The following is a 13192-nucleotide window of genomic DNA, read 5'->3' as shown; positions in this document are numbered from 1 at the left end:
TAGCCTGGAGGTCTGGATTGTAGGACAGTTGTGTCCTTTTGGCGCCTTGAGAAATGCCTCTCCAACTTTCTCGACTGTTGGCTGTTATGTGACACTCTTTTCTTACAGTAATATGCACAGTGAAATGAGCAAACTAAACAAAATCCCCAAGAACTCCAAATGAGCAAACAAAAGAAAACTTAAAAATGGGAGAGAAGATGTTTTTTAGTTTTTAATTTTGCAGCTGTTTTGGATGCTTGTGCTTGACAGTGTATATGAAACAGCTGTGATAGTTGGTTTGCGAAACACATATGAAAAAGGCAAGTCTAAGTCTAAACTAAGCATGCTACCAATGGAACAGCAGGGTTATAATGCTGCTAGACTAGGAAGAAAGCTAACTGGTGAATACTGTTATTTGTGTCATTGAACATGAGCTAGTGTGTGGGGCTGTATATAAATATCAAGTGATATATTCATTGAGAAATAGTTCATTGTGAGGAAGTCTTCCCTGAAACATTGGCTGGAAATTATTTAAGGCACAATCCATATAAATATGAAGTTACTGTATTGAAAAGGCTTGGAACTGTGCAGGAAATCTTCAGGAGGAAATCTTCCTTCCACACTGGAGGAATTTTCTGTGGTTTTGTTCACTTGCTTTTTGTTGCAGTTCTGATTGTTTTCCAGCCGTGTGATGGTGTTGGCTGCACAGATGTGCTTTTACAACCAGATTTCTCAAACAGTCAAGTTTTATGTCTCTCTGCGGACCTTTAAGATTAGAACTGGTGTTATTGCTAGCTTTAACCCATGTAGACAGTCTGAGTATGGGGATAAAGTAATCGGCACCATTTGCATCTTTTAAAACATACGTAGAGAATGTTTTCTCACTTTCTTTGTTCTATGTGGCCTCTTAAGTTCCTTTATTTGTTGTTGTTCTTAGTACTCAGATGTATTTACAACTCGTTATCAGCAAACAGTATTTCCAGATTTTGTGCCATTATATTGAGATTTTACACTGTATACCATAGTTTAAGCTGTGTAGCTAATAATTGTAAATAACTGCTTAAAAATAAAGTGCCATGCTAACAAACATTAAAAAATGTTTTCAGAATATTGAATTATTTCATGCACTCATTTTGCGCCTGACTTTCCTCCTTATATAGTAGAAAACTGTTTCTGAATTTAGGCATGCCATTTGTCCCATGAGAAAATTCGACAGTACTGACTGAACTTGTTTCAGTTGTCTCTTTCAGGAGGACACATTTCAGGGTAATTACACTGGACATGCTCTGGGTACTCAGAGGCTTATCAGCTGTTCATACAAGGATTTATCAGTTTTGTGAGTTGCTGATCCTATAGTAAATGAAATATTTGAGACAGAAGAATGCATAATTATTTTAAGATCCTTGTTAAATTTTCAGAATTCATATACAAGACATGTGGCTTAAGATTTAACATAACCTGTAGCTTTATTATTTACGTTTCCAATTTCCTGTGCTGCAGAAATCAACCATGCACAAGAATTGCCCACTTTCTCTTTGTAAATGGCATGTGTGGTTGCAAGATGCCTAGAAAAACAGAGCGAAGTCCAGGTATCTGCTCTACCTATGTGCTTCCCAGACTTTGAAGCATGTGGAACCACTTTCCAGAGTCCAGGCAGCTGGAAAACTCCACATACACTGATAGTTAATTTGCTTCTAATGGGCAATGTGTGCTTAATGGGATTGCTTTAAAACCAAGCACATTTATAAGATAAACTATCAAAAAATCTATTATGTAAACAATCAGATTTCCTCAGAATTTTATTTTCATGAAGAGAGTAAAGGTACACATTTTCTTTTTAATTAAAAGAGTTCATTCATTTTTATATGGTATATATCTGCAGAGAAAGAGAAGCCTTGTTTTTTCACTCAAGCTATGCTTCTAATTTGTACCTAATTTGCACCAGCAGTGTAATTGACCTGTTGGTGCTGTGAGTTCTTGACCTGACATGGACTTCAATGATGAAGAGTGAGCATTTAGTTTATCAACAGGGTAGATTTTGACCTAACTAGTGTTAATTATTTTAATTTGCAGTGCAACTAAGGGCAGGTTGTATGCTATAATATGCTTAGATCAGATGGTCTTACTGGATAAGGGGTTGAATTAGGAAGGTGACATCAAAGAGAACATGAAGAGACTTTGGTAAGGAATAATTGCATCTTTGGCTCAGGAGTTTTGTAACTAAATGGGAGAAGTTGGGATGTGGTTGCTGCCCGAAGTGTAAGTTACATTACAATGAGATGAGTTCTCTCTGCTCACTTCAGGTATCTGGGTTGTCTGGCTTTGGAAATCTTCCTCTTTCTTCCTGTATTTGATTTCAGGATGAGTGCTTAATCCAGTGTGTTTTGATCAGTGCTGCAAGTCTTCAGCCAAGTATATACATTTCCTTTGGCAGAACACAGCTATTTTCATTTTCCTGTCAGAAGAGAAGCCTGTATTTCCATATGCTACAGAAAATACAATTTGATCATCAATACAAGTCTTCCAAGATTTTTTTATCCTTTATTCTTCTTTTGGATCTGAAGTAAGCTCTGGTTCAGTACCCCTGTGACATCAGAGAACAGAGGTGCCTGTGCTACAGAGCTGTCCTTGGCTCTGGTGCTCCAGCTGTATGACTCCTGGTCTGAGATTTATTTTTCTTTGTTGGGAGGAATGCTGAACTTAGTCCTGTCCCCTAAACAGTGTGTGTAATGTGTGCAATACTGGCTCCTTTCTCAAGGTTACCTCTATTTCAAGACTCTTTGCGTGCTGCCTGATACAGTCTCTTATCCTCTTCCTTACTTGGTTTCTACTAGCCCTGTATACACATGATTAGAAATGTGATTTTTGGCATAGGCACAGACTTTCAGGGCCCCTATTATGCTAACCAGCCTCACCCTGGCAGGCCTCACCCCACGTCTCTGTTCATGGGACCAGTAGCCCCAGTAGAATTCAGCCCTGGGCCCTCGGTCCCTGCTGGTGCTACCTTGGCAGCATCTCTGCAACACTGCCTGAGCCGTGTGTGCGCCTGGCTGTGCACGCTGCTGATTTGCTCCCTGATGCAAGGACCAACTTCTGACTGTCTGTTGGACTTGCCTTGTCACCACAGACTTGTTTGGTGATTCTGATCTGCACTGCTCCGTCTCATGGTGGCAGTGGAATGGAGTCCTAGCCAGTGAAGGCCTTGCTACCCGTGCTTGACAACTGCATCCTCATCTCTTTAGGGTGCAGCCAGCTGTCACTGCTCCCTGACAGGGGTTTTGAAGGTTGACTGATACTGTTTTACTGCTTTAGTTAAATAGTAAGCATGAAAAATGTTGGCTAGCTTTTGAAGAGCTTTGTTTTCATCCTTAGTTGGCAGGAGATGATGCTAATTTGCAAATGTAGGTTTTACCACAGTATTTTTTACACATTTCCTGCCTGCACATTGGACTAGTGTGTGCTATAGTTGATCCATTCTTGAGGAGGACTCACAATGATTTTCAAATTTCTTTCTAGATCTGTTTTCCCCAGTCTAAAAGAACATCATTATGGCTTTGAGATTTCTACCAATGTAGAAAAAAACAGGACAGGTCAAGTATATGCATGAAAAGATGTTCTAAAAGGGCTTCCTCCTCTGAATGAGTTTCAAGAACATTTCCAAGCAAAACTGAAAATTATGATTACATTCACAATCCTAACTGGTTAGTTTTCTCATGGAGACAGCTTATTCAGTTGTTTTTATGATGGCATGTTTGATGTAGTTGTCATTTGTCAGCTGGACACTTGGGAAAATGTGTGTTAGTGCTGAGATCTAGTTTTAATGTGTTGTAGTTTTGGACCTGAAAAAAGACTCTCCTTTATAATTCTGATTTCATAGGAGGATTCCCAGTGTAGGTCATGGCCTGTTAGATCATGCAGTTTGGTGCTTTTTTGCCAAGAACTCTGTTTATTTGTTTTCCTTATGAAATAGTAAGTATACTTACATGACCCAGAGGCCTCACCTCTTTCCTTATTGTATCTTTAAAATATTTCCTACGTGTAGAGTTAGAAGTATCAGCCTTTATCACTCATGAAGAAGTAAAAAATTTGAAAATACCATGATTCAAATTTATACTTGGAATGTTTTCTCTAGGAGTAGGCTTACTTTCAACAGGTATAGACATGCATTATTTGTGTAATTTATAATTATTATTTAATGTTTTTAGGGAGATTTATGTTTTCTAAAGGACATACAGGCCTAGTCCCATTTCTTGTTTTACATGAAGTATGCAAATATAGCAGTGGTACCAAGTAGTATATTTCCAGTTTTATAGTAGGTGTGAAGGAACCAGTTCAAATATTTTGAAGGGTAAGGCATGCTTTTTCCTTCCATCTCTATTTTTATATGGCTGTTCACGTGCTACACTTCAGCATGAAACACAGACCAAAATGCTTTATGTGGAACTAGTGTGATGAGAGGTAATTTTCTAGAAATCCGTGTCTGCTTTTTATGCATACAGAGATTAAATACGGTCCATCGAAGAAGTATTTTCCTTTTGGTTTCACCACTTTTTTGTGTATAGTAAGAGGTAGAAGACAGCATGGAACATGTTAGGTCATGTGTTATGAAAATAGGTAAGAAAATAAAATTAAGTGTGAGGAGGACCAGAATATGGTGCTAAAAATCATGTCTTGTTAGGAAAACAGAAGGCATTGATTAACAAACGCAGAGAGAAAAAGTTTTGTCACAAAATGGATGGTATTCTTAAAATAAAAAGTGCAAAGCATGGTGTCCACTTGTTTTGAAGTCAAAAAGTAGTGTTGGGCAAAGGAAGGAATGTCTCATAAATGTCGTCTTATTCTACTTGCACTATGCAACTGCTGTCTGGGGAGGCAAAGAGGTGCTTTGAGAAGTTGGGATATAAACCAGAATTCTGTCATCAAAATACAGAAAGCTGGAATATGGCCATGAAAAATATGCATTCTAGCCCAGCCCTGGGCAGGTGACAACCAAGGGTCTTTTTCTCCCTCTATCACATTGCAATGCCAGAAAAGAGAAAGGGATAATAGATTTAGTATTGAAGGAAAGATTCAAGATGATAAATCCATTTGAGGTTAATACTCAGTTCTTTGAAGGTGGACATTTCCAGTAAAGTCTGGCTTTGTAACCAAAAGTCTGAGCTTTAAGAAGTTAAGAGTAGGGAGAAGAGGAAGGAAATGCTCGTATTTCCTTTTCAGGATTTCAGTGTAGCTTAAAAGCACCATGCACTGCCAGTACCGTGGTAGAAAGAGGAGAGACAGAAGATGATAGTGAAGACTAACATGCTATTAACTGAAGTAACTGGCACACTTCTAGTGATGTAAGGTAAGCCGGGCTGACCTAATTATATACAAATGCCTCTTTGACACTTTGTAACGCCATTTCCACAGGATGCAGTACCTTTTTTCATGGTGTACTTTCCAAACTGATCTGATCATATCTCTATTTCCTCACAACAAAGAAAACAAAAATATGAGAAACAAAGGAAAATCCAGAACTTGAAGTGACTTTAGATGAGAAGCAAGTGGATAAATGAGGATTGTTCCATTGAGAAAGGAAAATAAACAGGAATAGAAGCTAAAAGGCAAGTTGGAAAGTGGTTAGTAAAAGAATTAGGGCACAAAGCAACTGTATGGAATAATTTATTAACAACTCTTTAAAGATCGTTTTTCCACAGCATCCTTTTGTCTTTTCCATAACTGTACAGTGAGATCAGAAACAGATTAGACATACAGATAGATAAGAATATCCCTAGCTTTGTTATGTAAATTAATAGTGGAAGGCATTCTGCCACATGCAGTGGTATATACCGGTAGCCAGTCAGTATTTCAGTTTTGGAAGGAATTCTTTTATGGGCATAATTATTCCCTTAAAGGTTCCTCTGAACAAGAAATTATGTGAAGTCAGATGCTTTCTTAATTAAAAAAATCAAGCAAAAGGGTACAAATAAAACATTGGGGGTTACCTGGAAAATCGTTAGTATCTGAAATACTTGAGTGAAAACTTCAACCAAGAAGAAATGCTGAGGTGCACTGAAACACATGTGCAGCCCTGGGACTTGTTTCCTCCAAACTGCTTTGTGTCTGGGGTTTGCTCTCATTGGGCTCCATATACTTAATACACAGCTCACACTTTGACTTCCTTCCCAAGCTGTGTGGGTTTTGGTTTGTTTCATGGCATGTAGAAAAGTCGAAATATGCCTTCTTGGTCCCTCTTATACCTATTGTTATTTCATCTGTTCTTGGCCAACAAAGATAGAGATGCTGATATAATTTAGATTCAGTGTATGAGAATGCCTCTTTCAAAAGGGATGCAATAGCAAGGAGAAGTGCTTTAACTATGAAAGGGAGAATATAGGAGGGAATCTCTTGCCCTCTTTCTTCACTCTGTCTGGCCAGTGGCATGGAGAAATGAGTGAAGTGGATGAAAAAGCCTCCATGGGGATAAAGAAATCCCTTTGTGATTCAGCTGCAGTATTTCCTGACCACAAGAAGGCAGGGCAGCAGGTGGCATTTTTCTAAATGCATCCTCTTCAGCACACCGTTTCTTCTGCAAGGAAGATATGTTCTTTCTGCAGTCTAAATTGCCATAGGGTGGCAAAAGAATATTCTCTGTTTCAAGTGTTAAATTAAACACAAGCATTGGTTTTAAAAATCAAGAAAACTCAGAGAGAAATTTTGAGTGAAGTTTTATGGCCAGTGTCTCTCAGTGGTTCAGGCTAAAGGAAAGCAGTAATTTATTCTAACCTTAAAATCTCTGAATAACAAATTCAGAAGGTAATGCTTCCTGGAAACAGTGCAATGAGATCATTATTGGAAATACCTATTTGACATCTTTGAATAAAGCAGCCATCTTTACCAGTGACTTGTCAAGCATGTAAGACCTTCTCTGTTAAACTTGAGTTCTTTTTTTGTTGTTAGTAGCCTGTATATCACTAGGTCAGGAAGATGACCAGTTAAATAAAACCAAATTACAGTCTGTTTTTCCATTTCATTTTTCTGTTGTTATTCATCAACTTCTTACATCATTTGTACTAAATTTCTTGTACATTCAGCCTTTTTTCTTCTCCGTTAAACCTTTACATGGAACATTGAAATAAATAAACAACACCTTAAGTAATAATAGAAATGCAGTGTCTGCTTAATTTGCTTTTCTTGTTAGTAATTCCAGGAAAATGATGTCTGGCCAAAGCAAATTATCAGGATGCTATTTTAAATACTTGTTTAAAGAAACAGTTAAAAGGCTCATGGCTTACACAGCTGACTTGTTTCAGCCTTTATCTTAGTTTTAAATACTTTATCAGTTTACATGCTTCAGCTGAGTACCAGTGCATATTCAGTCAACCCCCCATTTCCTCCCAAATTCAGTGGCATTGACATTGCACCTGAAGCGACAAAACGTTAATTAGACTGATTTTCACTTGTATGTATTAATACTTTGAAAGTCACAGAAGTCATCGGTCCCTTCTGAAGTGATTCAGCCTGAAATGTCTACTTTTACTTCATGTTATCTTGCTTTAAGGGTTTGTGATTTAAGTTCTACAAACATTAAAGCTGTGGGAAATAGAAAGTCTTTAAAATGTTTGACTCATGTTTTCCTCTTACTGGTACTTTTGTACAGGGAATTTGGTCAACTTTCTATGCAAATACACCTTTTGCAGAAAGAAGTGGCTGTGAGTGATTTTACCTGAGCATACTGTTCATGGTTACACATGGAATTACAGCAAGGCTGAGAGACCTGGAAGAGAAATTGCTTGCCTTTGCTAAGTTTAACAAACTTGTCCTTGTTTGAGAGTTAAGTGCGATTGCCTCAGGAGGTAGGTAGTAAGCAAACTTCATAAACTGATCAATTTTTACAGCCCTCTTGAGACTGACAGCTAATTTGTTCACAGATGAAAGTCAGTACTTTTTAAATGAGAACTATGCTATCTAGAGATCCATTGTGTAGTTTAAGTTCTGAGAGTAAGAGAGATGAACTTTCCTAAAAAGATTCTGATGGCTTTTTCTGTCTGTGGCTTTAGAAAGAAAAAAAAAATCGGATTTTCTTTTTAAGTTATATACCTAAAATAGTTGTGGTATTGTTTTGCTTTGTTTGTATGTTTCTGTGTAAAAGCAGGGATGCTTTTGTGTTGAAATCAGAGATATTTTATTTCCTTTCTTTAATTTTAGTATTGCAAGGTATTTTTGTTTCTCTATCTGCTACTGCAGAACTTTGTATCTGATATAGCTCTTCAGTCATAAGCTCATTTTTTTCCTATTCCACTGCTGGTTTTGTAATCTCTAGTGTGGTGATTGTTGAGGTTTGGAGAGAAATTCTGGTCTTGGTTGCAGCAGTGCAAGTTTGGCATAGTGTTAAGTTTCAAGTTACTCTGTGCTGTAAAGAAAGGCTGTGGTTGTGAACAGGCACAATTCATCCAGTTCAGTTGGATGAAGCTTGAAAACATAGTAGCAGGTATGGACAGATCTCTTGTCATAATATGGAGAACAGAACACCAGCTTCTGGATTTCAGGGAATTCTGCCTGTATGTTTTTGTAGAGGAAAAATGAAATGCATATGGAAATCGTTAGTTATACAACTTATTAAGTGGGAATGTGGCACAATTTTCTGTGCTCAGAAACCTAATAATATTCAGATAGACTTTGATAAGGTTTATTAGTATTTACAGAAGATATGCTGCTTTCTGGAATAATTAGCAGAGAGAATACTAAAAACACAGTTACTCCTAATTTTTTAGGTTTGTTTTTTTTTTTATCTGCCATTAAGAAAGAGAGGACTGGCAATTTTGTGCCTATACTGTATATTTAGTCACAAAAAATTAGTTAACTTTGCCTTTTTCTGCAGTTCTTCACAAAGCTGGAAACAGAAGTCAATCTGCGTAAGGCAACTTTAATCATTGGAGTTTCTGCTACACCCCGCAAGATCTGAATGGTGTATTTGTTCTTTTTAAACTTTTTCAAGCACTGAAACTGTAGTTTTAAGTATCATAGTTGGAGCTCTCTTGTTGGAAGTGTTTTGAACTCTGGTTTAGTTGGCAGTTTGCTCCCTATCCTTTTTCCTTTTGTGGTACATCTAGATATTTAAAAAAATATGGAAGGACAGGTTGGCTCCCTGACAGAGTTTTGATGGAAAATTTCCTTAAGTTTATTTGGCTTTACATTTTCAGTCAGAAACCTTGCCATAGGCAACCAGTGTACAAAGTACCTGTAATGGCAGCTCTACATTTAGCTGTCAGCACAATGGTACAATCTGCAAACCTTCAGCTTGCCTTAAAAAGGGGGGAAATTCTTTTTTCATTTAAGTCTTGAAGGAAGGTGTTGTATTTGTGAGATTAACATAGTAGTAGAGTGTTCTGGATTGTTTTTGTCAGAAAGTACTGTTAAGGTTATAGTGTCAAATTTTCAAAAACTGCAGGTTTGGCTGTCAGTCCCTGTTCTTTCAGCTCTCTGGCCAGCTGCCTGTGATCATTCAGAAGAGCCACTCTTGAGCTCCGTACTGAAACTCTCACTCTGGCCTTTGAAATCTTCTCAGGCTTGTGCCGTTCCCCTGAGGGGAGTCAGCTGAAGGGGCTTTTTTGCCGTGGAGCCCTGTGCGGCTTCTCGCCAGGCATGCCCTCGCTGTCGGCAGTGATGCTGCCAGAATCAGGGCGCTGCAAGGCTGTAAAACCACGGGGAAAAACAAAAGCTGACCTGTGATAGGTGGTCTGCTGATTTGAGAGGCTGAAAAGGACAGGTTTTTCTGTAGGTGTAGAAGAGACACAATGAGTCTGGTTAGGCAGGAGAAGACATTTGTCTTTCTGGACAATAGTAGTAGTCTGTAAAAGGAAAGGCCTGGAAGAGTAGATGCGCAGTGACAAGGATGTCTAGTTAATATAGCTCAGATTCTACTATGTTGGAGAATCAGATACCCAGATTCAAATACAGCAGAATTTGGACTTTAAGCAGCAGTTGGAATACTAATATTTCTATGTTGGTTTAGGAGTTTGACTGTATTTAATTACAATTGTGAAAGCTCTCTAATACATGAAAGGCTTCAGTTGATAAGAATTGTTTGAATGTTAAAAGACAGAAAATATTTGCAACTTTTCACCTCTCATAGCAGAGGAAAAGAATGGCTGGTAAAGCTAGTTTAAAAATATGGTGAGGAGTCTGACATATTCAGCTGTATTTACAAAGCTTTCCAAATTACAAAAATAAATCTAATACATAGTAATGGTCTGCTTCTCAGTTTCACCAAAAATTTTACTTCCCACCTCCTAAAATCTTGATATGTTTTAAAGTACCTGTATTCTGGGTTCATGTGGTTTACTGTCTGACATATGAGACAAGGTTATTCTTGGGTCATATTTTTGAGATTTCCCCTGCAACCATAAGCATAAGAAATATGTATTTACATGAAAGATGAGAATATAGTATGATTTCTTGACTTCAGGGGTTGGAACTTTAAGAAAGACATAATGTCTCGTATTCCCATGATAAAATACTTAACTAGACAACAGTGAAGCTAGAAGTTGCTTAAAATGAGAAAAGGAAGGAAAGGGGGTACAGGACTGGAACATCCCGTATATGTTATAAAACAGTTGTTCTCTTCTGTTGTTGAAAGTGATGGTTCATTGGGGTTCAAAGCTTCTTTTATATCCTGTATTTTTATGTCTATGTTGCTTAGTTTACCGTAAGAAAATTTCTATTGCATAGAGGTTACAATCAGGCATACTCAACTAAAGGGAAGACCTCCAACTTTTATAGCTCTGTTTGCAATTTCACTCATTTTGGGGACAAACACACAGTGGTCTGCTTGGGAGATGTAATATTAATAGTTCAGCTCTGTATCAGGCTTTTGATACTGCTTTCTTCTTTGCTTGAAAATAGGTCTTACCCATTTTCTAATAGAAAATACTTCATTTTCAAAGACTTGCACTTCTGCTTGCTTAAGTCAAAGCAGGTTATTTGATGTGTTGGACTGTTATAAATCAAAATTTCATATATTCAGCTATAATATGAAAGAGAGATTACATCCCTATCCTGCTCCAGGATTATCCTAACGGATGGGACCATTGCAGGAAGCAGCTGTGAGATTCTTGAGAGAGAATGGACAGTTGGGTTCCCTGTGGGCCAGGAGATTCTGGCCGAATCCCTGGCAGGATCAGGCCATTCAGGCTGCAGAAATGTGCTGATGTAGGGCTGACTGTAAAACCATAGGCTGCTTCCTGATTAGATTTTAATTTATGATTTATTTCTTATAAATGTCTTCAGTAAAAGGAGGTGCTGTACCTTTAAGTAGCACATGCTGTCTAACCATCAACAGGCATCTTTTGCAAGCGGCTTCAGCCTGTTTCTCCAATCATGCCTGCCTAAGTCAATAACGCATTGCCAAACCTCCTTGTGCTTTAAAGGTTACCCTTTAGCTTGTTCCATGAATCACAGCAGATGCATAACTTGGCAGTGACCATTTCTGTCCCTCCCCTTCTTTGCTTTCTACTAACTACAGCCCCCCAGCCCATTGCTGGCTGAGCCCCCTCCCCCAGCAGGGAGAAGTCATTACATGAAGAGATCAACTTACCAGTTGTCTTCAGAGCAGTGGCGAGAGCAAAGCTCCTGGTCGTGCAGGGACTGCGCTAGAAAGGGGGAGAGGGAGACGGAGTCGGACCTAGAAGATCTGAGGGCTGTGATACTGAGACACAAGTGCATCTGCTAGCTGTTAGTACTTGGCAGAGGGCTTTCTCCTCCAGGGTAGCTCTCACTTTGGGTAATAATGTTTGTCAGCTACCTGATACTAACGTTGCTCTGCTTTCAAACAGCAGGGTTAGCAAGACCTGGGGGTGAGGTAAGCAAAGTATAATGTCTTGTCAAAAATCGTGTTGTCAGAGTTGTGTTTTCTTCCTATCTATTAAGACAGATTGTGAATGATTTTTGTTGCCCTGTTTGTTTCATGTGTAAAAAGCTGTTGCTTTGTTTTGGGTTAGTTTTGAGGGTTTGTTGTGAGGTTTGTTTTGTTTTTTACAAAAGCCTGTAGGTCCTAAAGGAGAGTTAGATTCTTTTGATTTGATATACAGTATACTTTCTGAGAGAGATGACTGTAATTTGTGGATTTTTCTTTACTAAAATACAGAGAAATACAATACTCTGCAGCAGTAGATGGTAGTGTTCTGTTCAGATTTTCTACAAAAACTTTTTATAAGGCTATAGTTTGGGGGTGTGAATATGTAAAAACTCTAGGCTCCATTATTTTACTAACATTCTTTTTGGCAAATACGTGCAATGTTTAGTATGTGGTAGGACAGAAAGGTCTTTATTTAACAAAAAAAAAAAAGTATGTCATATCACTAAAGAAGGACTTTATGCATTCTTAATATGAGAAATCTGAAGTAATGGAATAGAACAGTTCTTGCTGTGCTCTGAAAAGTCGCTACTTGATTTACGAAGAGCAGTTTTCCAGATTTTTGTTCTCATCAGAGCAGTTTTTCATCAAGTTCTTATTTCATACGAAAGCAGAAAATTTCTGCTACTCATTTGTCATTTAGGAAATAATTCATCAAGCTTAGTACCATTAGATACAAAATATTCCATCTAATGAAGTTACTAGCCGAAAACACATGTGATACACATTGTGCCTTGCTCTAACTGAAATGACATGTATAGTGATGCATTTTAAAGGAGTCACTGGGTAGTTTTGTTCCATAATATGCCTTCCTGAAGTAAATCTTCTGAAAACAGTGATTCTGCTTTAGAGCTTTGTCTTTTCTTAGCCCTGTCATAACTTTATAGTAGCCTAATAAAGTCCAGAGCAATTACTTTCCCTGGTAAAAGAAAGTGGAAATGAACTGGAAAAAACACCTTGTCGAACAGTGTGTGGTTGACACTCTCTGTAGCTCATATGTCTAGACCTAAACTGTATTTTGCTTTCAGGCTGTTTTAAAAATCAAAGTTGTAACAGTTTTGGTTCAAGAAAATGTATTTTCGTGAAATCTTGTGCTGCCTTTGATCTAATTAAAGCAGGGAAACGTTCTCAGCAGAAACTCAGGGAATTTAAATGGATTGATGATCAGAGCAACTGGAAGCTGATCATTGCCCTCTAGTTGTCACTTGAGTTTTTAACTTCCTGGATGATTGTTATTGAGCACAGAAAATGATAGATGGACTCACCTTGTGCACACCGAGAAGCCTTAAAATGTGTGGTGGCTCATATGGAAAATATTTC

The 13192-nt window shown here is 38.0% G+C and overlaps 1 protein-coding gene across 7 annotated transcripts in view; it reads left to right on the top strand.

The window, feature by feature from the left end:
* The window catches only part of THSD4 (thrombospondin type 1 domain containing 4), a 310710-nt gene that overhangs the window by 200270 nt on the left and 97248 nt on the right, over positions 1-13192 (top strand). Inside the window, exon 1 of one of the 7 annotated variants that reach the window (XM_065076053.1) lies at positions 11013-11818. The exons of the other annotated variants lie outside the window; for them this stretch is intronic. Coding sequence (XP_064932125.1) covers positions 11747-11818 — 72 coding nt within the window. The 5' untranslated portion in view covers positions 11013-11746. Of the gene's footprint in view, positions 1-11012; positions 11819-13192 lie in introns of those variants that run through there. 7 annotated transcript variants of the gene reach the window in all.

The sequence above is a fragment of the Columba livia genome, chromosome 11 (genome assembly GCF_036013475.1).
Source record: "Columba livia isolate bColLiv1 breed racing homer chromosome 11, bColLiv1.pat.W.v2, whole genome shotgun sequence".
NCBI classification, from domain to species: Eukaryota; Metazoa; Chordata; class Aves; order Columbiformes; family Columbidae; genus Columba; species Columba livia.
This window is presented reverse-complemented; position numbering and strand designations above follow the sequence as displayed.